This window comes from Solanum lycopersicum, chromosome 10, assembly GCF_036512215.1.
Source record: "Solanum lycopersicum chromosome 10, SLM_r2.1".
Lineage (NCBI taxonomy): Eukaryota > Viridiplantae > Streptophyta > Magnoliopsida > Solanales > Solanaceae > Solanum > Solanum lycopersicum.
This window is the reverse complement of record NC_090809.1, coordinates 3,127,295-3,154,243: the sequence shown is the minus strand read 5'-3', so window position 1 is coordinate 3,154,243 and position 26,949 is coordinate 3,127,295. Positions and strand designations below refer to the sequence as shown.

The 26,949-nt window shown below is 33.2% G+C and overlaps 3 protein-coding genes and 1 non-coding gene across 18 annotated transcripts; 3 read left to right on the top strand and 1 right to left on the bottom strand.

Moving 5' to 3' along the window:
- Positions 1 to 354: 354 nt before the first annotated feature.
- On the top strand, positions 355 to 10,955 carry LOC101253728 (apoptosis inhibitor 5-like protein API5). The gene is made up of 16 exons (XM_004248085.5): positions 355 to 555; positions 1,343 to 1,507; positions 3,531 to 3,630; positions 3,721 to 3,786; positions 5,030 to 5,127; positions 5,221 to 5,295; positions 5,570 to 5,719; positions 6,426 to 6,491; positions 6,577 to 6,642; positions 6,864 to 6,974; positions 7,151 to 7,240; positions 7,313 to 7,419; positions 9,179 to 9,293; positions 9,382 to 9,447; positions 9,538 to 9,641; positions 10,451 to 10,955. Exons 1-16 carry the CDS (start codon positions 472 to 474, stop codon positions 10,656 to 10,658), a joined length of 1,671 nt encoding a protein of 556 aa, XP_004248133.1. The 5' UTR covers positions 355 to 471; the 3' UTR covers positions 10,659 to 10,955.
- Positions 10,956 to 11,579: 624 nt separating this feature from the next.
- TRNAI-UAU (transfer RNA isoleucine (anticodon UAU)) lies at positions 11,580 to 11,653 on the top strand. Its single transcript has one exon. It is a non-coding gene; the product is annotated as a tRNA-Ile (tRNA).
- A 3,617-nt stretch (positions 11,654 to 15,270) lies between these two features.
- On the top strand, positions 15,271 to 21,495 carry LOC101254038 (SUN family protein SUN28). 15 transcript variants are annotated; one of them, XM_010328742.3, is made up of 7 exons: positions 15,345 to 15,485; positions 17,588 to 17,777; positions 18,006 to 18,110; positions 18,806 to 18,958; positions 19,079 to 19,306; positions 20,579 to 20,692; positions 20,788 to 21,495. In XM_010328742.3, the coding sequence occupies exons 3-7, from the start codon at positions 18,036 to 18,038 to the stop codon at positions 21,130 to 21,132; spliced, it is 915 nt and encodes a 304-aa protein (XP_010327044.1). In that variant the 5' UTR covers positions 15,345 to 15,485; positions 17,588 to 17,777; positions 18,006 to 18,035; the 3' UTR covers positions 21,133 to 21,495. The 15 variants fall into 15 exon arrangements, with proteins under 15 accessions (XP_010327049.1, XP_010327044.1, XP_069145771.1 ...); XM_069289670.1 differs by having other exon boundaries at positions 15,347 to 15,485; positions 17,588 to 17,781; XM_010328744.4 differs by having other exon boundaries at positions 15,359 to 15,485; positions 17,600 to 17,777.
- Positions 21,496 to 23,828: 2,333 nt separating this feature from the next.
- Positions 23,829 to 25,784, bottom strand: LOC138339087 (uncharacterized). The gene has a single exon (XM_069290400.1). It carries the CDS (start codon positions 25,685 to 25,687, stop codon positions 23,939 to 23,941), a length of 1,749 nt encoding a protein of 582 aa, XP_069146501.1. The 5' UTR covers positions 25,688 to 25,784; the 3' UTR covers positions 23,829 to 23,938.
- Positions 25,785 to 26,949: the final 1,165 nt, after the last annotated feature.

The window sequence follows — 26,949 nt, the reverse complement described above, 5'->3', positions numbered from 1 at the left end:
CTATTACTGTCAATCACTATCATTAATCGTCACCATCACTAGCCACTACTTACAATCATCACCACCGATCACCAATCACCATCATCATCATTAACAATTATACACAGTCAACCATCACTGTCATTCATCGCCCCTATTAGCCATCATTATCATTCAACTATAAACGAACAACAACAACCATTATCCAACATCATCCTCAGTCTTAATTATTTAATATTTAAATCTTAATACAATGTATTACTATTTAGATATATATTTATTCAATATCTAAAACATGCATACATTATACATAATATTCACACGTTTTAATCTTAATAAAAATAAATAATGGTTCCTTTTTTGGCCCTTTGTTTTTTCTCGTGTGTATATATATCCGTTTCTTTTCTCACTAATCTGAAACCCGTTTGTCAGCCCAAGTCTAATTTCCCTTCACTTCTACTGTCTCTACTGCTTAAACTTACAAGCTTAGCAATGGCGGAGTCATCGGACGAAGCCATTATCGAGAAGCTTTACGAGTACGGCGAACGCCTCAACGAGTCGAAGGACAAGTCTCAGGTACGTAAAAACTCAATTTACCTTTTCAGTTTCCCGTTCTAGGGTTCGAATTTGAATCGAATCTGTATTTGTTTTTTCGGAATTGAATAATTTTTATTGAATTGTGGTTTATTCAGTCAAATTTATGTGTAGTAGTTTCAGTTTAGTTTGATTGAACAGCGGTGTAATGAATGAAATTTGTTTCTTTTTTGGGCAAGTTTCAGCTAAGTTTGAGTGAAATGTGGTGTATTCAGTCAGTCAACTTTAGTTTGATTGAACTGTGGTGAACTGATTTAATTTTTTTTTAAAAATATTTTGTTCGAACAGTTTTAGTTTGATTGAACTATGGTGTATCGAGTCAAATTTCTTTATTATTTTTGGATAGTTTCAGCTAATTTTGATTGATCTGTGGCATTATTTGGTGTATAATGTGGATGATTGTGAGATGTAATTGACGTAGTGAAGAACATCATGTGGTGTGCTGAGTCAAGTTTGTATATTTTTTCGAGTATTTTCAGCTAAATTTGATTGAACTGTGGTGTATTCTTTCAAGTTTATATATATATTGAATAGTTTCAGATAAGTTTGATTGGACTGTGTAATTATTTGGTGTATAATGTGGAGAGGACTATGAGAATAAGTTAAGGCTGTGAAGAGAAGCATGTGGCTTATTCAACCAAATTTATGTTTTTTCGAGTAGTTTAAGCTAAGTTTGTTGAATTGCAGTGGATAAAATCAAGTTTTTATATATATTTTTTAAGAATAATTTCAGCTAATTTTGATTGGACTGTGCAATTATTTGGTGTAGAATGTGGAGGACTATGAGAATATAATTAAGGCAGCGAAGAGCAGCAGTGTTAAAGCTATGCAACTAGCAGCTCAGCTAATCCCCAGATTCTTCAAGTATTTTCCTAGTTTATCAGTCCGTGCTGTAGATGCTCAGCTGGATTTCTGTGAAGCTGAGGAGCTTGGGGTCAGTCTTTTGTATTTACCTTTTTAAAAAAATTTCCTTTTAATATCAATTTGGACCTTTCTCCGTTTGTGTCTGTCATCCTGGTCTCATACTAATATTTTCTATCTCATTTCATATTTATCAGCTTGTTTCTTTTTCTTATGATTATTTGTAAATTTCTTTCGGTTTTATTTTGGAACATTTCAGTAAGCATTCTATTTCTTATTTTTTGTTGACAAGCAGCGATTTGTGTATTCAATTGCTTCATAAAATTGAAGTTAATGAATCACATGACTTGGGAACTGAATATTTTTGCTGTATGTTGGGATTTGGGAGTATCAATTCATGATTGAACTTTAGAAATGAAGATAGTTGTTTGCCGGCTCGAGAATATGAAAAGTAGTAGGGAAAAAAATAAAATCATGACATTGTGATAATTGCTTTTTCAAAGCCATCCTACGTGTATATTATACTGCAAGTTTATTGTTGTGTTCTATCCCTGTTGTCTTAATTTTTGTGCTTAAGTGGAAAGACAAGGTACATAAGAAAATTTAGCCCGTAGAAGTTCAATACAAACATAAAGAGCGAGGAAATACCAGTACTCTTGTCACCAGGTACATAATTGAGGTAAGCGTAAGCTAAGCCTGAAAACCACCGTAATAAAATAAAAAGAAACCCTGTATTTCTTGATCTTAATCAATTTCATTTTTAGGTTAGAAATAGGTAGGTAATGACGAAAAGGTTGTGATGAGATTGACCTTATTCTATCTGTAACCTATTTTACATTCGGGAATTTCTCTGTTTCTTGATTACATACAAGACTTCAGTTTCATTTGTAATTATTATTTTCTTTCTAGGTCTCAATTTTCTTCAGTTTCTATTCGGGTTTTCTTTCTGTCTTGCTTTACTGTTTTTTAACATGTTTAAATATCTTATTTGTAGACCCTTCGGGGTGGCCCAGTGGTTAGGGCTTGGGACTTCCATGTTGGAGGTCTCAAGATCGAAACCCCTTGCCAGCGAAAGCAAGGGGTTTGCCTTCTGGGTCGAGCTCGTTGCACCGGGCTTGCCTAGTGCGGGTTACCTCCTATGTGGTTTGCGAGCAATCGATAGGAGCGGGGAGTTTACCCTGTGGGCACCTCAAAGTGTAGCAGCTGTCGGTTTCCTTTGTCATCAAAAAAAAATTATCTTATTTGTAATGGAGTTCCTATAAACATTTCGACTGCATGATTTAAGTTTCTCACAGCAGATAAAAAAGAAAGGACTTCTCTGGACAGTACTTATGGCATAAATGAGGAGTCCGGAGCCAAAAGGGTTAAAAAAAATTGCCAAAAATTCCAAAAGGGCACATTATATTTTGTTTAAACCAAAAGGGCAAAATCGCTACTACCGAAGCGATTTCCCTTTGTCACTTTTGAACGACATTTACTCCGTTGAAATTAAAAATCGCTGCTCGATCAGCGATTTTCTCCAAAATTCTTTTTCTTTTTTTCTGCTATTATCGCTGCCACGTTTTCATAGATTTTTTTTTTTGAAACAGCTTCAATGGCAGCTTTTTTATTATTATTTTTTGTTTGAATAGCTGCCTTGTTGATGTGCATTTAATCAGGAAAAAAGTTTTTGTTAAAAAAAAATTCAGGCAAAACGCTGCCAAGGCAGCGAATTTAACAAAAAAAATAAAATTGAAGTAAAACGCTGTGGAGGCAGTCATTTCAATTTTATTTCATTTTATAAAAAAGCTGCCAAAGCAGCAATATTATTGGGGAAAAAAAAGAGAAGTTCTTTTTGGAGAAAATCGCTGCTTGGGCAGCGATTTTTAATATTAACGGAGTAAACGGCGGACACATTAAATGTGTCCATGGGAAATTGCTTCGGCAATAGCGATTTGTCCTTTTTGGTTTTAAAAAATATGATGTGCCCTATTGGGTCTTTTGGCAATTTTTTTTATCCTTTTGGCTCCAGACTCCATAAATGAGACTAGAAGTTTGTAACGTTGATGTCTCTTGATGGGACCTTTGAGCTTTGTTTGACCAATTACTGCTTGCAGGTTCGAGTGCAAGCCATTCGTGGACTTCCTCTTTTTTGCAAAGACACACCCGAGCATCTTTCAAAAATTGTTGATATACTTGTTCAACTCCTGACTGCGGGTATAGAAATCTCTTAGTCTTTCCATCAAAATATGTTGATTATGAGGAAAGATATGTGATCCTGACTTCTCTATCTTTCTATTTTTCCAGAGGAAAATGTGGAACGTGATGCAGTAAACAAAGCCCTTTTGTCCTTGTTAAGGCAAGACGTACAAGGTATGTAGATTCTTTCACTTACATTGAAAAACCAATGCATATAGGTTTTTTCTGTAACTAAATTCAACTTAAATTGAGTTAAGAAATTAAATTGCTGAACTTATCAAACTGCACTTGTTTTCTTCTGCTGGATGCTATTTCATATTTCCTGGTACCGTTCTTTTAGAAAAAGGTAGAATAAAGATACATTAAAGCCTGGTCTACGAAAACAATGGATGTTTTGTTTGATACCACTGTTTCAGTGTTTCTTGTATAGTGCCTTGGAAGGTGTATTGTCTTCAACTTACTCTGTAAAATGCCATAACCATGAGCATATGTTGTGTGAAAATGAACCTTGAGCCCAGTTTAATCCTATAAGCTATCTTATGAGGTGACTGGTGAGGATCGCTAAGATCGTACAAGGAGACAAACATCCTATCCCTCAACCACTGTAGGACACTTTACACCCCTGCAAGCCCAGATTTTGATATTTGGAGCATGGTGATGATAACATGGGGGCGCAACATTGCCTGAACCAATAATAAGGATATGTGAAGAAATTGAACCTTGAGCCGAATCAACCCCAAAAGTTGGCTCATGAAGTGAGAAGTGACATTGCCCAAAACCATATAAAGAAGACAAGCAACTCATCCCTTGTGTTCATTGGCTACATTGGAATAAATCAGCAAATTTATTGCTGCTGTGCACATTATTATATGTTGCATTTGATGCACCATTTGGCATTAACAAGCATGCTCTTCTGGTCAATACCTGGACTACTGTTTACCATTGTTCTAGCTACTTATATATCTTGATTAAGCTACTAGTTCCAGGCTTTTGCAGCCATTGGTATGCCATATTAAAATGCATCTTTATATTACACTTATCTGAGATAGGAATTTTATTGATTAAATCCTTCTAGGAAATATGTCTTTGTCCAAATTTATAATTAGCTTAAATAAGAGCTTAAGTGTTGCTAGGTGGATATGTCAGCTACAGACAAATATTTATACTTTAGTATGACACTGCTGAATGTAGTGCACATTTTTGCTTTCAAAAAGAGGAAGACGATGTCTGAAGGGATGTAGTTATGTGGGTACATTGGGTTGATAGGAATAAAGAGCATTTGAAGGACTAGAGAATGAATTTTTACCTTACCTTACCATTTTCCGTCATTTTTTCTTGATGCTATAACTGGGACAATTTTTTCTGATAGAATTGCTGCTCTGTTATTAAGGCAATTTGACTCTTTCTGTCCCTGTAGCTTCATTGACAGCTCTTTTTAAACACATTGAGACTATTGATGAGCAGATGTCGGATGACAATCTCCGTGAAAGGACCTTAGTTTTTATCAAAGACAAGGTAATAAGGTCAACATTCTCTCTGCCGAAGCTGTTAAATATGACCATTTATAAGTCTTGTGTATTTTAATTGTCTATATGACTTTGTCTACAGGTATTTCCTCTAAAAGCTGAGCTCCTCAAGCCTCCAGAAAAAATGGAGAGGCACATAACCGATCTGATAAAGAAGGTAGTTAGATATTCTACTCCTGTTCTGTCTGTCCTGTAGGGAGTTAATGAGGATATTTGTCAAGTATTTTGACTTGCATTTCAAAAGCTTTGTTTCTTCGATATTCCGCCATTACCTGTGATATCTTGTAGAGTCTACATTCCATTTGATTTTTCTCTCATAGAATATGGAGATACCTGTAATACCAGTGAGGAAAAATTCCAAGATGATAAATTCTGTATTTTCTCGATGCTCTTCAATGAGAATGTGAGAAGATTAATTGTATCTATTGCAGAGCCTACAAGATGTGACAGGAGGTGAATTTAAGATGTTCATGGATTTTTTGAGAAGTTTGAGCATATTTGGAAATAAAGCTCCTCAAGAGCGTGTGCAAGAACTGATTGAGATCATTTCAGGACAAGCTGATTTAGATGCACAATTCAATGTAAGTGTCTTTTTCATTTTAGAATGTTGTAGGAATTTCTGGTTTCATATTGTTCTCGCAGTCAAAAAGCATCACACTGGAGTGGTTGGTACTTGGTTGGTTGTCTACTAATGTATTTCCCTTAGTTACTGAAAGTATTGATCATCCTCATCTTTAGAACCAGTTGGATGATAAAACCTTTTCACTGCAGTTTAGTTGGTTTTCTTATTAGCAATTTCATCCCAGGGTGAGAACTTTTATAATCTGTCATTGGATTGAAACCCATAAATTCAACACATGTAACTTCTGTCCCGGATTTCACACATCAAATCAACCAAACTAGTACGAATTCCCAGAAGCATTGGAGCTGAACAAATCTGTTTGAAACCCTTTTTAATAGAACTGATATAGACCTTAATACATGAAAACTTTAAGCATAGATGTTCACTCTGTATCTGCTTTCTTGGCGTGGAGCACTTAAAGCACTTCACGAATGAAACCTCTGAATTTTTTTGGATTACTAAAATCGGTATACTAAATGTGTACATCACCTGTATCAATAGAAATCATATGCCGTCCGGAATGAATTAGATATCTGCTCTATGTTCTCCGTCTTCTTTCTCTGTGAGTCCAAACTTCTTGTCTGGTAAACTTCTGTACCATCTGTCCGCTTGTTAATCTGTAGGCAGCTAAAGAATTCCTTCATCTGAATTGTTTAAAATTGCAGGTTTCAGATGGAGACCACATCAATCGATTGATAGCCTGTTTATTTATGGCTATTCCGTTTTTCGAGGTTTGTCCTTGTATTTAAGTACTTCATTACTTTTTCAGTGCTTAATACAAAGTATCATGCCTAACGGTTTCTATGTTTCATGCAGAGGGGTGCCTCAAATAGCAAATTTCTAAATTATTTGAATAAACATATTTTCCCAGTATTTGACAAGGTAATACCTGAATTCCTTGTTTCGTAGCATAATACTTATTTGGTTCCCTTATCTGCTATGAGATGTAGCTATCGCATTGGGTATAATTTTAGTGTTTAAAACATTTTTATTTAGTATTGTTTTAAATAAGAAGCTAAACACAATCTCTTTTTGTTGTTGTGGATATTAATTTGTTCTTTTGGTAGTTCAAACAATTGTTCTAACCTATTTTTTGTCATCAGCTTCCTGAAGAACGGAAGGTAGACCTGCTCAAAAACCTCGCAGAGAGTGCACCCTATACAATTCCTCAAGATTCGAGACAAATCCTTCCCTCTGTTGTTCAACTATTGAAGGCAAGTATTTAGTTATCCTCAGTTCTGATTAGGGCATCTTTATACGTGCAGAAAATGGTAGGGTTGATTAACCTTATATTGTTCCATGAACAAGGTGAACTTTGAGTTTGAACTATTTGAAAGATAAACCTTTTCAGTTAATCATTTTCCTTATGAAACTTTTTATTCTCTTCTAGAAATATATGCCTCGTCGAAAAGCGGGAGAAGAGATGAACTTTACTTATGTTGAGTGTTTGCTGTATACTTTTCACCATTTAGCTCACAAGGTACGTCTTTCTCTTGGATACGTATTTTGTATCTGCATATTGAGTTCTCACCACTTATTTGTTGTCGGATAGGCGCCAAATGCCACCAATAGCTTATGTGGTTACAAGATTGTGACTGGACAGCCATCTGATAGGCTTGGGGAAGACTTCTCGGAGAATTACAAAGAGTTCACAGAGAGGTAGTTTGTTGGTTAAACTTTTATCTAAATTTTTGCTCTGGAATATCTCATCCTGCACAGAGTGCATATGCCAAATAGTGTTCTTGGAATATAAAACTTACCAGTTTTAAAAAAATATAATATTCTTGAAATATTTGATTTCTTTACCGAGTCAAATGCACACTAATTTTGCCTATTAGCAAAGTTGTTTGCATTGGTTGCTGCATGGGAAGTAGGAATATTCTACCAGGATCGAGTAATAATCAAAACTTCTCAGGTTATCATGTTAAAATGTAGGCCATCTTAAGTAAGGTTATCTTTTACTTTTGATAGTTAGACCACAATATTGAGAAAGGTGGTTCGACTGCAGTATATTATAGTGATTTTGTTAGTTATCAATCAGCGCAGGAAGAAATAACTTACTGAAAAAAAGCTTGATCATAGTTTGTGTTCTGTGTTGTTCTATAGAGCTTATTCATAATTGAAGACATGCATTCCAGGTAGTTCTCATACTTATTGGGTCAATGTTGCTTGGCCTCTCCAAAATTAGTGCCGCACCCGTGTTGATACCTTTAAAAAAGCACTACTTTTGAGGATCCAATATGTACCCGGAGGCATTTTAAAGGAGTCCGAGCAACATAGGTGGGAGATGCAAGATGCAAAAAGGAATAGATGATACTAGCTATGACATCGGGAAAAGAGGGGGATGCACAATATGTTTTCCATTCAAATTGGTTCTAGCAAGTGTGGGAGGAAAAAGAGGACGACGATGAGACTAGCAATGGCCTAGGAAAAAGAGGAGCACCAGTTGAGGATTGGGAGGAAAAGAGGAGTGGGCACTGGGCAAAGCTGGAGCACATACCTTAAAGAATGGTGAAAAAGCTCTTTGTTTGTTTGTGTTTTCTTTTGGGATGGGTTTGGGGGGGGGGGTTGTGCAGTGGGTGGGTGGGTGGGGGGGAGTGAAAGAGGGAGAACGAGATGAGTGGAGAGAGGGGTCGTAGAGGTTTCTGTCAATTTCTATGTTAAATCAATCATTATGTATGCTTCCATTATTTTTCCTTTTCATTGATCTGCTATAGTATCATAAACACAATTGAAAAAGTAAATAAAACCAATATTCCCAATAAATATATATAATCTTAGAAGAGGAAAGATGTAATTACTGAATTGTACTTTTTCCCTAAGCAAGCTATCGGAACCTTGCTAACTATGATAGGCTATAGGGGTGCAGTTAACTGATTGGGTGGTGTCAATGATTATGTCAAACTCCCATGTTGGAAGCACTTATCCTTTTAATTTACTGTGCTTTTTCTTTCTTTTCTTGTTTTGTTAACCGTGGTGTCTGGGCCAGTTAACTTGATGTGCTTCTTTGGAGTGGCAAATAAAATTAGCCCATGAAAATATGTTCCGCCCGTTTATTAATTCAACCTGTTTTGACCCACCCAGCAGCTCATCTAAAAGTTAAAAATTGGGCTGATATGTAGCTCAAATTGATCCATATTAGCCGATCCCAAGTTATATTGGATTGATGCGTAGTTGTATAAGAAAGCAAAGAAATTAAAACTTGGGAACAGCTGGGCCATGACCTATTGTTTTAGCCCACTTGACCCAACTCATTTCAGCCGAAGTAACCTTTGGGTGGGCTATTGACCCGTCCATGTCTTAACACAACCTGTTTTTATCCGTGAAAACTCAGCTCAACCCACTTATTTGACACCCCTACTGTGCCTGCATTCCTTCAAGTCTTGAATTCACTTATTTCCTTTGGTATTTGATTCAGGTTAAACTGTGTTGAAGAGCTTGCTAGGGCTACCATTAAGAAATTAACTCAAGGGATGGTGGAGCACAATAAAGCATTTGCTGATGCTAAATCTGATGAAGAAAAGGAAAAAATTGTGAGTGCATTCTCCATGTTATATCAAAATGTTCTTAAAATGCAACTTAATGATGCACTATTTGAGGTAAAATCTTTGGGTTCTGCAGAAGGCTCAAAAGCAGAATACTACTACAGGGCTGAGAACTTGCAATAATATACTGTCTATGGCACAGGTAATTAAACTGAATTTTAAGATATAGGAATACATTTGAATTTGCTTATGTGAAACTTTCTTGAATCAATTGTTATCTTTGATTACTCAGCCATTACATGCAAAAACACCTTCATTCATTGGGGACAAAAAAATCAACCTTTCTTGGAAGGAAGTTGTGAAATCTGCCACACCAATGACTGCAGCTTCAACTGGGTATGTTATTGTTTGAATTACTAAGCAGAAAGAGGGTATGGTTACGCTAGTTTATCTGACTAGTCTGGTCTCATAAGTCACAAGTAATATTGTTGCATGGATTATTAACTGGCTGCATAGTGATATATAATATATATCACATTAGTGAAATGAGATGTTGAGCATAAACCCCACCCCTGCTTTAGTATTACATTGATTTGTATTTAATCAGTACTTATAGTGATACAACTCAAACCAGGTTTCATTTATAATAGGCAAGTTACATATGAAACCTGTCTTCCTTCAGCCCATGCGTAGTGTTTCATTCTGATTGGTTTGCAGTTTTAACACATTTATCGGTGGTCAGAAAAGCTAACTGCTATCCCCAGAATAAGCCTCTAGTTATTATGGAATTCTATTTTTCATTGTAGTCATTTTGATGCTCGGTTTAAGTAATTCAATCATCTGATATCATTTTACATTAATGTATATGATTTTGGTCATGCTAAACTATTCTAGCACTATTTTAATATAGCACAAAAACCATGACCCAAGACATAAACTAATACAAAAAGAAAGGTCTTCTTGGCTTACTGTTTGTCTATCATCTCAAGATGCTTTTAGGTCTCGAGTGTTAATTGTTTGAACTCTAAGCTTTTTTTTATTTACCCGTCATTTGTTATTTGCCAACTTATTGTTGGTTATTTACTCAAAATTTCATTCAATATGGAAGACTTAGCAGAGGTTTATGTTCTTTTAGGCCGGTCACTACCTACCTTTTCATTTAATTTATCATCTTACCTTAGTTTTGTCCCTTTCTTTATCCTCAGAGTAAAACGACCCGCTGGTGCTATTAATGGTTCCACTAGTTCTGGACCAAAGAAGGGCCGGGGAGGTGGTAGCATGCAGAACCAGCTCGTTGATAGAGCTTTTCAAGGACTATCATATGGAGGGAGAAGTTCAAGAGGAAGAGGCAGAGGAAGGGGTTTTCGTGGAGGTTTTCGCGGAAGGGGAAGAGGAAGGGGGGGATATCACTAACCCAGTTCCGCCTCGGTGTGATTTGTTACATTTCCCAGTGAACTGATAAGATGCATAGACATCGGTTTCGTCTTTAAGAGATGCATTTTTGAGAAGTAGTCAGATGATTTATGGATTCGAAAACGTAGTTGATCCCCTGTGCTCGACTGTCAATTCTAATGTGGCAGTCGGAAGCCGATCTTTCTTAAGATACTCTCACAATTTATTTGATTTGATTTTTATTTGGAAGACATCGTTTTGTTGTTAATTTTGTGACATAATTTATGTTTAATTTACTGTCATCGTCGTTTTTGTAAACTCTGTATTTGAACTATTTTAAGTGTGCGTAGATACTATTGAACTTTTTTTGTAGTATAGGATATTATCAGAAATTTACCTGGCATTGTTATACTGAACCAATTTGAGTTATATGTTAATTAATTAATGGTTAATAATCGATTGCTCAAGGATACCCACACTGAAAATTGTAGTATTAGGTGAAACTTTATTCGACATAATCAATTCGATTGTGCATTCGTTATAAGTTTTGAACACGAAAAAATCATTATTGTTCAACTTTCTGACTGACATGAAAAATATCAAAAGCTTTGTCCTTCCACTATATCTATGTGAGGTCGGAAGCGCAAAGGCCTTTCGTGTCCCTTTTAGTAAAAAATTAAGGTTTCGTAGCCATTAATCAATATATTTTTCTTTCATGCCTTTATTCATTTATGTTTGTATATTCTATACGAATAGCAACAAATCTTTGTATTTTATTTTTTTTTCATTTAAGTATACTCGAGAAGGACGATAGCAAATCTGTACGAGGTAATTAGAAAATTTTATTGTCTCTAAAGACTAAGTTAATTTATTATGTAGATTCACAAATCTATTGAGATATTAAACTATGAGAAAATAAAATGTTTAATTAATAAACAAAACGGTCCCGTAGCTCAGTTGGTTAGAGCGTTGGTCTTATGAGCCGAAGGTCGCGGGTTCGAGCCCCGCCGGGACCAATATTGAGGTTTAATTTTTTAGCCATGATTGTTTTGAGAAATTCTTTTCTTGTCCAATTAAAAAGATAATATAAGAAAATACTTTTCAAGAAAAAATTAAATAAAATTAGCTATTATTTAGGGAACTTCACTTTTGTAAAATAGACTTCATGAAATTGAATACTAAGATTTTAGTATAGATATTTTGGGGCTATTATTAGCTTTACAAGAAACGGGGGGAGAGGGGAGTATCGTTAAGGCAAATCAGGTGTACTTTATTTTTTTTTTGAACAAACTATTTAATTTGAAAAATACTTTAAAATTAATATAAAAGCGACAATATGTACTTAAATTAAGATTTCAAAAGCTAAAATTACTTCACTTTTTTCTTTTACTATTTTATTTATTATTATACTTATTATATATACGATATAATTCTTTGTAATTTCCTAGCACGTGTGTTGAATTGTTATCATCACCCAATTTTTGTGCTTTATTATGATTGTTAGCATTGTTATTATATGAGTGGAATAATATAATATAATCACCCTATTAAGTTGCTACTTAATGAAGTAAATCAAATCATATCAAATTAATTTAATTTATCATATGATAAAGTAGTTTAATAAAATGAAAATATACATTAATTGTTCATAATTAAGTGATAAAAGTATACGTGCAAATAATATCATATATTTATGTTATTATAATTTGATATAAGTATTGTGAATAAGCTTTTGTCCTCTTATAATTTCTCTTCATTTTTTAAATCCTACTTTGGCTTTGTGGTTGATATCAATTGTTTGAAAAATGAGAGTTGGCTTAAAAGTTTCAATTTGATTAATTATACTTTTTGACTTTTTAATACTTGGGAATTTTCTAAATTTTTTTTTTTTGATAGTATGACTTTTAAAAGAGTAAAGTGGGCTCATAAATAAAAGATCATTTGGTGGGATTGAGACTTTACACCTTGTGGTTTAGTTAGTTTAAACACTAATAATTATGTTACATTATAATGTAAAGATCATTTATGTGGTGTTTGATAATAATGAAAGGGTTATGTGATGATTAATAATGAAAAATGTTGTTATATATAAAAGGGCAATTTAATTATACACAAAATATTCTATATTAGTGAGGTTTGAGAAAGGGTTACACCTTAAGGGAAATGGTTAAGATAATTTATTCGAATATAAATATAAATAATTATTTTTAGTGTTTGAAATTAGTGATCGATAAATTACATTAAAATAATATTATTTTAGAAAGATGTATGTCTTTGAATAATCAATTTATTGTACATATTCTTATTATTCCACATTAATAGCACCTCTTTTGAGTTCTTAAGCAACCATTGTATTAATTATATTACACTAAGTGGCATGAGATAAAATCATTTTCTGCAAATCTTTTATTTTCCTCGTTATAATTTACGTGTTACTGTATTTTACTAATTAGTTTTAAAAAGAATACTATATTATTGTAGAAAAATTGTATATAATAGCAAATTAATAACCTAAAATAAATAGAGTAGCTAGAGTTTGATTTAATTGTGCTCTATAGAAAACGTTTGCAAAAAATTGTCAGGCGCCACTCTCCTCCAATCTCTCGCTCGCTTCCTTACTTTTTATACAAATACAAGTGTACAAAAATTGTTTTTAATTGTATAAAGCAGAGAAAATTGTATAAATACATATATTTTTGTTCCCCTCTCCCCCCTCTTCCAGATCTCGCTCGTCACTCTCCCAAATTTCGCTCGCCACCCTCGCCTTTCTCACTTATACAAACAGAAGCGAAATGTATAAATTGCATTTCTGTTTATATAAAGCGTGAGAAAATTGTATATACACATGCAAGTACATATATTTTCGTCCTATACACTTATAATTATACGATAAAAATACTCCCCTGCCTAGTTTCTCTTTCTCGTTTTATACAATTTTCAAATTGTATCTAATTTCTCTCTTTCTTGTTTTATACAATTCGATTCAATTGTATATTCCTTGTCAAATCTCTTTTGTCTTTCTCTGTTATACAAATTCAAATTGTATATAATCGTTCTATACACTTATAATCATACAATTCGTTTTATACACTTCATTTATACAATTCTCTGCCCAAGTGTCTTTCTCTTTTTCGTTTTATACAATTTACTTCAACTGTATATGTATAGCGAATTATACAGTTTCTATATTTGCTATGGAGCGCAATTATGCAAACTTTGCTATAGCATATAAATAAAAAAAATTTATTTGCTACGTGTGAAAGCTTTTTATATTTGAAGTAATTAACTTTAATTTTTTATTTCATCTTTAATAAGTATCTCTTATAAGTAAGTAAATAATACAACATGTTTAAGATCATAACTTACCCATTTAAAAGAAATCATAACTATCAGAAATTATATTAAAACATATTTAAGATTATAAAAATCAAAAATTATTATTTTTGTATGAAACTTTTATATATAATTAAATTATAGCACATAAATTGATAAACGAAAGCAAAAATTTTAGGAAAACAATGACATAAAGCCGCATCACAAGAGTTGGTTCAGCAGTCGTTGTAGCTGTGTATTATTGACTTGAATACATAATAAATTAAAGATTCGATCGAGATTTGAGAATTGATAAGAGTTTAATTAAATATAATCTTAATATAATGATATGGTCTGTTTTGATATTTTTCTGTTTTTATAATAAAATATTATTATAAAAAAAATATAATATAACATAATATAAGTGATTGATTTCGCAAATTAAAAATAGGAAAATATTAATAATAGAGATCTAAATATATAGATGGAATTAATATTAAAAAGATAACTATATTGAAAGGATATAATATATTATTGAACAATAGATAAGGGTAAGATGAGAAGGGCTTAGCTACCCTTTTATAGTGTTCAGATACTTTTCGTTCAAAATTATATCGTATATATAAGTATAATAATAAATAAAATAGATAAATAATAATATTTTAGATACTTTTAATACGATAATATGATGTAGCTTAATTGTTTTGACACCTTAAAAGAGTAAAAATGTACAAACTTAAAGCGTGTGTTTGAATTTCACTAGTAACAAAAAGAGCATATTCACCTTATAAGTATTTAGACACCTTTCATAAAATTTGTGTCTTTGCATTGAATCTAAACCAAAATTTTTGTACGTTTATTTAAGAGATCCTGACTTATAAATAAACGCGAATAGATATCTCTAACTTCTTCGCCTTTTAAGTTTTAACAAGTTATCTCAAAGTTCAAAATGGATAATTGCTCTTCACATTTTATCTTCAAATTTCGATATTTAATTAAAATTTTTTATTTTCACTCTTAAATATACTTTCTCCGTTTAAAATTTAAAGAGGACCTTATTTTCTTTTTAGTCTCTTTTAAAAAGAGTGATTTTTTTTTCTTTTTAGCAACACTTTAACTTTAATTTTTTACATGACATATTTACGGTCATAAAATTAAAAAAAATATTTTAATACATTTAATAGAACTTTAATTTAAAACCACATGATTAGTTTTTTTCCTTAAATTTCATTCCAATTCAAATTTCGATCAAACCTAATTTACTTGCCTTTAATCATATCTTATAAATTTTAACTTAGTTTACACCAACACAATATTTTTTGAACAAATAATAACATATGCGATTACACCAAATTGATTGTCGAATAAAATAGACATTGTATTTAATAACCATCTAAACAAGCTGTTGTATTCTATAGTTCTTTGTTAGTTGAACTCCTTTTGTGAAAAAAAGCAAAAAATCCTCTGCTGTTGTTGTCAAGCTGAAGCTTGAAAGGCCATGGCCATTCCACATATTTTTTCACACAAATGACAAAGGTATAATACCTATCCTTTTGCTTTTTTTGCTTTTTTGCTTTTACATTCCTCACATTATTTCTTCTCAATAACTCATACTATTTTGCTATTCTATTACTGTCATTACTATTCTTTTTTTTTTCTGTGTGTTTTCAAGTATACCCTTTTGCTAGCAAGGGCTTTTGCTACTACTGTGGTATGATCTTGTACCCACAATTTAATTATTTTTTATGTTCAAAGTTTTCAAGATTACATTTTTATGTGTTCTTGTTACTCTATGATGTTAATATGTATCTGGGGTACTCTTTGTTTGACCAAAATTTTTTGTCCACAGTTTATTTCCTATGTTTAAAGTTCCAAGATTGCATTTTTATTGTGTTCTTGTTAGTGTCTGGTGTAAATATGTATCTGGGGTACTCTTTGTTTGACCCAATTTTTTCTCAACAATTTGTTTCTTATGTTTAAAGTTTCAAGATTACATTTTTATGTGTTCTTGTTACTCTATGGTGTAAATATGTACGTGGGTACTCTTAATTTGTTCAAAATTTTTTGTCCACAATTTGTTTTTTAATGTTTAAGGTATCAAGATTGCATTTTTATGTGTTCTTGTTACTCTATGGTGTAAATATGTATCTGGGGTTCTCGTTGTTTGACCAAAAATTTTTGTCCACAATTTGTTTCATATGTTCAAAGTTTCAATATTACATTTTTATTGTGTTCTTGTTACTCTCTGGTGTAAATATGTATCTAGGTACTTTTTATTTGAGCAAAATTTATAAGGAGAAATGAGGATGTGTGTGTGTTGATGTGGGAAAGAAGTCAACAGCAGTGTTTAGCTCATTGGATTGTTAGCTCTGTGCTATTGCTTCCTTACTGAAACTAGAAGCGAATAAGGGCTTTGATTTGGCTGCTCTGGGTGTTTTTTCTTTAACCTACTAGTATAGTTAAGAGGGCTAGAGGTGGAGTCAGGATTTGAACTTTATGGGTTCTAAATTCTAGGATAATGATATCAAATGTTAGTAACTGGGTTCTGAATTTTAATTCTTTAAATATTTGATTAATTTTCTTAATATAATACAAGGTTTGAGCTAAAGCTATTAGGTTTGGCCGAATGTGTATGTTGGCTTCTTGCCCTGCCCCTGGTTATGCGTTAAGTGCTGCAGTTCATCTGCAATGATCTTCCTGCAACCTGTCTGTTTTATTTTAGACATAGGGGCCGGTTCACATGGTTAGTAATTGGGGGTCGGGGAGTGGGGGGCGGAGGTGCGCCATGATTCGATTGAATTTTATTACATGTTTGTGTGTGTGTTTGTGTTAAGAAATTTGTTAATTATATGTTTATGCTAATTCTGGCTCATTATCCTAAAAGAGTAGTGAGTGTAGTGGATCAATGATACTCATGTCCTGGATCGGCCTCTGTTTAGGCTCACTGTCTTGTCGGAGTGTACCCCTATTGATATATGGAGGAATGCAATTTAGACCATAAACATCTATTAAGTAATGCTTGATCAATTTGTTTAGAACACCTTATGGCATCTATGATTGGCAAGGGAATAATTAATTCTAAACAAAATTACAAATAGGTCTGAGTTAGTTAGACATTGCTACATATATAAGTTTGACCTACAAGGAGTTTTGTGCCTAGGATGTGGAGTTCTTTGTTTATGAGGCGATTTCTACTACTGTATTGGACAATTATCGTTCCATTTGGTTGATAGTCATTGTTCCGAAAAAATCTTCTTGCGTATTCATCACATAAGAAGAAGACTGCTAGTTGCTAGCACAAAGCTTCATTAAGCAGTAGGTAACGTTTTAAGTACATACTTTTGTGATGACTAGCTGGAAGGTATGAGGTATCGGATTTTTAAGTATTCTTTTCGTGAATGTGTTATGTAGTCTATAATTGAAACTCGTTAGGTTGTCTGAATGCATGTGTCTATTTTAAGGTTTTGGAATAATTCTTCTTACTTCTTTGGCCCACTAAATCATTGCATCACTTGCACTCACTGATTGTTTATTCCCCATGAGCTGTAGTTTAATTGCACTTTAAGTATTAATAAAGCACATATATCTTGCTGTTATTAGAAAAGTTCCCTATAATATAACATGTGATAGGCTGGCAGATTTTATTGCAGACTTTGACTTTGGTTGTTCTGCATAGTGGTTGAAAAACAACACCTGGATTCTAAGTTAGGCGTGGTTGCCTCTGCGAATCCTCATTATATCGCTCCGTTTGTACTTCCCTTGAGAGAGTGTAGTCCTCCTAAATCTCCCACTTACCAAAGTTAAGAAGAAAAGAAATCCATGCAAACCGTGAGTAAGCCAACGCCTTCTTATTTTCAGTTTTTCGGTTGAAGCCACATTTCCTTCTATAATAATTGTATTTATAAGTCCCAAAATCTTCCTTCTTGATGCACAACCATTTAAAATATCTTCATTTCTTCCATCCTCGGATTCACGTATGTATTAGACGTGGAATATGAAAAGTAGAGAACTTCATAACTGATGCTCTTTTCTTTTTCATTTTGTTCTGTCCTGCAGGGTAAAACATATATATAACAAGCATCTGCAATGGGTTCTGGATACTGGCTTAAAAAGGTAATCAGTTTGAGAAAAGCAAAAGATGGCAGATCGAAAAGATTAAAGGTAAGCCTCCCAAGGACTTATTATATCAACGATTTTTCTTTACCTTATGGATTTTAGAAGCTGTGGATCATTGAAATATCTTAATTTCCACACTCAACGTTGAGATTTACATAATATGATAGGTACAATCAATTATGAACAAGGAAGTAAAGGCAGCTGACAAATAATACTCCCTATGTTTCAATTTGTTTGTTTTACTCTCATTTTTCAGAAAGTATGTCTCTTTCCTTTTTTGGCAACTCTTAGTTCTAACTTTCCACCTGACATGTTTAAGACCACAAAATTAAAAGGCATTTCGGTATGTTCAACATATCTTTCAGTTTAGGACCACAAGTTCAGAGGTTTTCTTTACTTTCTTAAATTCCGTGACAAGTCAAAACTAGACAATCGAATTGAAACGGAGGGAGTAGTTTGTTTAAAGGTTTCGTTTGCTCTCTCAGGACTCAGATTGATTCTTACAATGTTGCTTGTTATTAATTCCTGTGTGTGTCATGTAGCTTGACTAGAAGGTTGAAAGAGTTATGTATGTCGCTTAAATAAATAAGTATTTTTAAGACGGGAAGTGAAATTATTAACGGGTACCCTCTCATACACCATGATTCTATTATAGTCCATTCCTTCAGTTATTTTCATGAGTTGCTTTCTTCTCCAGTACTAGACAAGATCAATCAGATTCATAGTTTTTCTTGAGACAGGGAACTTCTATTGGACGCAAGGAGGATGAACACTCTCAGAAAGAGCCTTCAAGAAGAACAAATGGTGCCTCTGTCAAAAAGCACAGAGAAATGGGAATTCCTTCTGAAGATAACGCAGCCATAAGGATTCAGACAGCTTTCCGTGCATATATGGTAGCATAACGGTTAATTCCATAATGATCATGAGTGCCTCAAACTTGTTTACCTACAGTTATCCAAAGAAATTGCTACAACTCTTTCTGTAGGTTGAATATGTGTTTTCTCCTTTTCCAGGCAAGGAAAACTTTGCGTCGCTTGAAACGGATATCAAGGTTACGTTCGATGATACAAGGCCCTTCTGTGAAAAAACAAGCTTCGACAACCTTGAGCGCTCTCCATTCATGGAACAGGATACAAGCTGAGATTAGAGCTTGTCGAGTTCGTATGGTCATAGAAGGACGTCTTAAGCAGAAGAAACTGGAGAATCAGTTGAAGCTAGAGGCAAAGCTTCATAACTTAGAGGTTACACTTAGCCATTTTCTTCTGCTCTTGACTGGTTTTTTATACTAGATTTTCCATAGGATATGAAGCCTTCATATCTTTATATGTTAGCATCTTTTTTGCTCTCATATACTAGTTTTTCTTTTATTTATATTTTTCAGAAAAGGGTAAAAAATATCCTTGCGCTATTGCAAAATTATATAGAAATGCCCCCTGTTAATAGTTTGGTCCAAAACTTACCAATGCGTCTGTCATAAACAATGAAAAAAAGAAGAAAAGTTTCCACTGTCTAGGATATATTAGTTATGAGTAGGATCATTTTGAACTACTTCCATGTTCTGAAATCTAAACCTTGTCTGGAGTTGACTACACAGTCACCTGTGATTAATCTGTCTCATATGACGATACGTGGGAAACAGACTAAGTAGTATTTGTATGACAATAACGATATATTTGAAGCAGTGTATCAGAGATCTGGTTGAATCATAATCCATTAACATAAAAATAGCTGCATGGGCGGCAGCGCCAACTATGAGAAATCCTTATCGAATGATAATTCATTTCCTTATAGGAGCTGTTATTTCGCAAAGAAGCTTCTTCGTGCACAATAACTTGTAGAAGCTTAGATATATGATTTTTATGCATCTTCCCATTTCCATTATGGATTAGATTAACACCAAATGAACATTCTAAAACACATGAACAGCAGTTGTGCCTTAACGTCATCCTTGGTCAAGGTTGCAAATTTATTGTTGCAACGGAGTTCTGTTGTTTCTGGCTAAGCTTAAAGTGATTCCCCCAAAATCACTTGAAAAAAACTAATTATTACAAAGTATATTAGGAATGGTACTGCAATTATAAGTTATTAAGTAGCGAAGGAAAGCCACAAACTTTCACAATTTCACATGTAAATTTAGTAAGTGTTCCAAGACCATTAAAAAGTCCATGGTCACTGGACTGTAAGTGGCCAGTGGGAACACTATTGATCCTCCTATGGGGTGGGTTGGAAAACAAAAAGCTCCGTAGTGGAAGAGGTGGGTTTCAACTAATGCTAATTAGACGTTCCACTCAAATGTTTCTAATATTTGAGATAGTTTACCTCCATGTTATTGGGACTTTCCAAAAATGTTGCTGCACCTGTGTCAGATCCTTAAAATGTTTCACTATTGGAGGATCCGACATGTAGCAGTTGATACTCTTTGAAGAGTCCGAGCAACATAGGCTTAACTTCACAAGTTTTTCGGCCCTGCATTATGCAGTATTACTTCTCTAACATGAGCCAATGGCTGACAGGTAGAGTGGAATGGTGGCCCTGAAACAATGGAAGTGGTTCTATCAAGGATACATCAGAGAGAAGCAGCAGCAGTGAAGCGGGAAAGAACTATGGCATATGCATTTTCTCATCAGGTATGTTCGTTTTTATATGATTCTCTAGGTTATATAGTATTTACATTGTTCATTTCAGAACAAGAATCATCATTGTTTGGAACATTATGTCACAGTGGAGAGCCAATTCCAACCCAATGTTTGGATCAAGTATCCATGATTTAGGCAAAGCTAATTGGGGCTGGAGCTGGAAAGATCGCTGGATCGCTGCTCGACCATGGGAAAGCCGAATCCCTGTTCAATCAAGTCCAAAAATTGCCAATAGAACAGCAAGCAAGACTCCTAAAAGTTATAAAACTCAAACAACAAAAACACCAGTTTCTGTTAAATCAACTTCTGCCAATCGGAAACGTGCTATGAAGCCTCGAAAGCTATCATACGAAGCAGCTGATAAACTAACTGCACTGAAAGGGATAAACAAAGTTGAAACAAGCATTGACAAACAGGAAGTGGCATCTTAGAAGCTATTGAAAGCAAGATGACGCGTTTCTACAGTTCCGATGAAGATCAAATGATGCTGAAAAACTTGAAGTTGGATATGTTTCTGAAAAGTGAAGTGAAGTTTGCCAGTTTTTCGTTTAAATTTCCGAGCTATTCAAAGCTTATGTATATGAAAGAAAAAAAAAAGTTTTTCATTGGTTATAATGTGTATAGATAAAGTATATCTGTTTATAGGTTCATATCTCAGAATATTCAAGCTTGAGTGTTCCTTTTTAGTGTGTTTGTTGCCAATTTTTTTGCTCAGAACTTCTGTTTTTTGTACAAAATGTAAAAGATATTGCAGAGTGTTTTTGGTTATAGTAACATCTTATTGCTTGGTGATACTTTATTTTTGGTTATGTGTATCCCATGTTGGTTTTCATATACAAAATACATAAATCGACGCTTTAATTTGGTCTTCACCGCGGTTGAACACTTTGACTTTCATTATAACCATCTAGACGCTTCAACTTGACACACGTGTGTCTCGCAGACACCTTAACTTCAAAAACGCATATCTAGGTATCTTTAAGAGGTGTACATTCTAGATTGCATTCTCAAAGTTAAACCAAATGAATTTAGAAATAATAAAAACCTCTATATCATTCCTCTTCATCTTCATATAAAAATCACAAAGCATCATCATATTTTTTAGGTGACGGTTCTAAATTTTTTAAAGTTTCGATTATTAGAGACATGAAAAATGAACTATTAAAGTATCATGTAAAATGAATTATGTGAACAACTAGGTGGGTAGTGAGTTACGTTCGATAAAAATATGACATTTTCTTAGTATGGACTAAAAGGAAAAGTATGTTTCGGAACATATCCGCCTCTATCCAATGCTCACTAGAGGTGGGAAACTGAATCCTTACCAACAAAATGAAAGTCCAGATAGTCAATCAACTGAGTTACTAAAATTATTTTCGATACGAAACAATTTAAACTAGACACTAATGTCTTGTCTTTTTCAATAAAAGATTTTGTAAAAAATGAAAAACAAAAACAATGGACAAAAAATCCTCATACAATAAAAGTGAAGTAAATATTTTGACTGTTGATGAATAGTGCAAAAAGTATATAATGTGAGCATGCTTATAATAAATATGTAACCTCCATATGACAATCAATCATTGTAACCAAACCAAAAGAGGAAGCCCTAGCTAGGGTTGTTTATTAACTACTCCTACTATCCACTTTATGTGATTCAATAATTATTATTTAGAGTAACAACTTTTTTGGTCCTTTTTAAATATTTGAATGTAAATTATTATATAATTTATAGTTATTTTTAAGAGTAAAAAAACAATTCATTGAGACATGCTTACTTTGTTCATACCTTCTTAGCTTAGTCAACTTCCAACTAAACTTAATAACCCTAAAAAATTAAATTCTTGAAAGAAGATCTCAATATTTTTATCGAATTCGAATTTCAAAGTCATTATTTCAGAAAAAACTAAATATTTTTGCTAATTTTTTTATGAAAAATAATTTTGATCTTTATACTCCGAATCGTCTCACGTATTTTTTAAGAAACTTATTTTTTTCTATTTTTGGGGGAAATCCTTTATTTAATATCCACCAAAATAGAGTTGCCCACATGAATGAAAAGCTACTTCTTGTAGTCATCATTGCTAGATGGAACTTATACATATGAAAAATCACAATTCCATAGGCTCACATGGTGTCAGCCTCAGGTTTAGCAGAGCCAATTCTTTCTGATTTCTATCGTTTTAATTTATTTATCCGATTTTTACTTTGACATGTTATTTTAATTTTTTTTTTAAAAATTTATGATTTAGAACTAAAAATATATAGAATATATCAGAATGTTCTTACGAAGAGAATACTTGTTCAATTTAGTAAATAAAAAAATTAAAATAAAATGGAAATCGCAAAATAAAAACTTTTAAAGAAAAATATATGAGATTAAAAAATTCAATGTGTGTTCTTACGTAATCTAATTCCCTTATTGTATTTGAAATGTTGAATTATTTCCTCCCGAAATAAAATAGATAATCGAAATAGTGGTGCCTCAAATAATTACGATTTCGTTAAACTCAAACATAGTCTCAAATCACATGAAGACTCAACTTTCTATTTATAAGAAAATATACAGACAAGAACTATCTTACTATACCTGAATCAGTTTGACTCAATGCTTACACTTAAATCTTTCTCCCCGGCTTCTTTCTACGATTCTAGTCAAGCCCTGCTAGTATGCCTGCAATCAAATCAAAATCCAAAGCCAAGTCTAGCAACAACAGCACCATGAGAATTCCCACATTCCCCACAAATTCCATAAGAAATTTATTGTCTAGTTATGAACTATCTAAAATAAATTTCGAAATTCCTTATATTATATTATGTATAATATAATTAATAAATATACAACATTTATAGTTCAACTTCAAATGCTAGCTCGTAAAACAATTATTTAAATTCATATAAGGAAATGATAACTAAATTCTTTCTAGACAAAGTGAAAAAAAATAAAAGGAAACAAATTCAAAAAGTAAAGTATCATGCATTTATAAAAGGATTTAGTAAAAGATCGCACCTCAAAAGTGTAACATACACAGTCATGATTCAAATATTAGTGATTGATTTCATGTCTCAAACGAGTAATCTATTGGTTTATAAGTCACATAAAACTAAATTTACCGTTACTCCAATATTGGAATTAAGAATTTTTTTTTTCCATTTCTATAACAAGAATTATACATCAATGCATCTAACTCATAAATATTTCAGCTGTAAAAAGGACTTGATGGAAAAAAAAAAAAACTAATCTTGATAATGTAGAAGAGTAGTTGAAATTGAACCCTGTTCATCTTGTTGTTGTTGTTGTTGTGTTATTGGAGCAGAACTAAGTCCCAATAAGCCATCATTTGCAAATCCAATATTATTGGAATAAGATATAGTTTGAGGAAAATTAGAAGTGGACTGAAGGGGTTCCCTCTGATAATTGAACATTTGGTTTTGGCCTAAAACTGTAGGGAAATTTTGTGGTGAAAAGCTAAAACCATGATGATGATCACCAGAAAAACTGATGGGTTCATTTTGATGACATGATTGAAAACTGAAAAAATTGCCTAATTGAGTTGATTGGTTTTTGGTTTCTGACTGAAAATGGCTTAGTGGGGGAGTCTGCAATTCACAAAAAGATTGAATCTTGGCAACATTTGGTGATTGTTTTTTGGTTTCTGACTGAAAATGGCTTTGTGGGTGAGTCTGCAATTCACAAAAAGATTGAACCTTGGCAACATTTGGTGATTGGTTTTTGGTTTCTGAGTGAAAATGGCCTTGTGGGTGAGTCTGCAATTCACAAAAAGATTGAATCTTGGCATCATTAGTTGATTGTTTTTGGGTTTGTGAGTGAAAATGGCTTTGTGGGGTAGTCTGCAATTCACCAAAAGATTGAATCTTGGCAACATTTGGTGATTGGTTTTTTGTTTCTGACTGAAAATGGCTTTGTGGGTGAGTCTGCAATTGACAAAAAGATTGAATCTTGGCATCATTAGTTGGTTGGTTTTTGGTTTGTGAGTGAAAATGGCCTTGTGAGGGAGTCTGCATTTCACAAAAAGATAGAGTCTTGGCAACATTTGGTGACTGTTTTTTGGTTTGTGAGTGAAAATGGCTTTGTGGGTGAGTCTGGTATTCACAAAAAGATTGAATCTTGGCATCATTTGGTGATTGTCTTTTGGTTTGTGAGTGTAAATGGGCTTGTGGGTGAGTCTGAATTTGACAAAAAGATTGAATCTTGGAACCATTTGCTGAAGAATTTACAATTTGGGTGGCATTTGCTTGACAAACTTTTGAACTCTGTTCTTTATAGCATCCCTCTGGAAATTGATCAGTTGAATACTGCACTGTGGCATTAAGTTTCGAAGAACGGCGAGCCAACTCTTCTAACTCCGTTTTCTTATCAGCAGACCAACTCTGTTCAAGAGCAAATTGGCCTACTTCATTTTCCACATTTCGGACATTCAGTGCTTTATTTGTCGAGTTAATCTTATTGGAAAACACTTGAAATGGAGCTTTTTCAAGTGCATTGATAGCTCTTTGAGCTTCTTTAATCAACCAATCGATAGCCTTACTAGGACGGTCATAGCCAAGACGATCTTGCACGTCATAGAACTGAATTGCCGTGTTAGGAGAGAGCCTAACACGCCTGTCCTTCGGACCTGTGGCTGTTGAAACCTTGCTGTGCCTGTCTTTCCTCCCCGTGGCTCGGACAATGCGGCTTCCATGGACTTCCATAACATCTTGTTTAGCCCTCTTTGGCTTCCTTTTTAGTGATACTTTCTTGGTTTCCTCTTTGTGACTTGGACATTGTGTGTTGTTTTGTTTTTTTGGGACTAAAGTTGAACTAGGGGGTGTGAAATAATTAGGCCATTGTTGCATATGTTGGTAATCACTTTGGAGGATTTCTTGAAAAAATTCATCTTTATTTTCATCATCATCATCATCTTGTTGTGATGATGATGATGATTTATCTTCATTTTCATTTGATACTTCAAGATGATGTTTCATTGGAGGATCAAAGACTTGAAGTAAATCTTATTATTGCTTTCCTCAAACTTTTTGACTTCTCACTTTTTCAAGTGTATTTGGTACTTAGCAATTGCTTTTTATAGAACTTCTCGTGACTTTGGACCCTTGAGTAAAAGATTGTACTTGAGTATAACAAATGCATAAATAAATGAAAATAAATAAACTATGAAAAAGTAGAGATATGTTTGAAAACCCGAGGGGTCTGTTTGGTAGAGTGTATTAGAAATGTTTGTATTAGTTGTGCTTGTTTTAGTTATATTTGTATTAATTATATATAGATTATTTTTATGCATTGTTTGATTTTTGATACATTATAAGTAATATGCAATGCATTAAAAAAATTATTTACAAAGATATCCTCCATACTATTATAGTGGAAAAGATGTAAAAAGAGGTTTTAATGGACAATTGAGTCTTTAATCATTAAAATCATTGCATTGCTAATACATAGAAATTCATGGTATTAACAATACAGACCTTAACACACAATAGAGTGTATAACTAGGATTAGTCAATTATACGTAGATTAGAAAAGAGTACCAAACAAGGTACTAGTAATACACAAGGTTAATTCATGTATTATGTTATTTCTCTTAATACACTTTATCAAACAATTCCTAAGTGTTTTATTAACAATACGTCACATAATCAGGATTTTCACTAAAGAGATTTAAAATATAAAAGCCTTTGGACACACCAAAAAAATTGAAAGGGTGGAAGGTTTCTCAACTAGAGTTGAGTGTGGGGTCGCTATAGTGTTATATCGAGTGAGTTTTTCTACACGACTGAATGTGCTGTTAAAGACAAAGATATAATAATCTTCTTAGAATCGATGTGCCTTAAAGTGATCGCGGAAAAACACAAATATAGGAATAAACCAGAAGTTTCAATACCTAATATATGTACATAAAACTAATTTTAATATAAATAATTATATAAAATAACATTCTATTGAAGAGAATTCAAATGAATGTATTACACCTCCTAGCTCCATGTGGCTATTGCAAAGATTAAGCAACCAAAAAAATAGTAAAATTCTTTACTTTTAATCAGAGTTTTTAAATTCGAACGTAGAAAATATAAACCTCTTTTAAAGAAGCGTTAAAATCTCGTAATGGACTTTCTACATATATGGTGACTTTCCTTTATTGAAGAAAATGAGATCAAAAAAAAAATCTTATATAATCATATAGTAACTATCAATTGAACACGAAAAGTTTGTTCAAGTAATTGAGTATCTC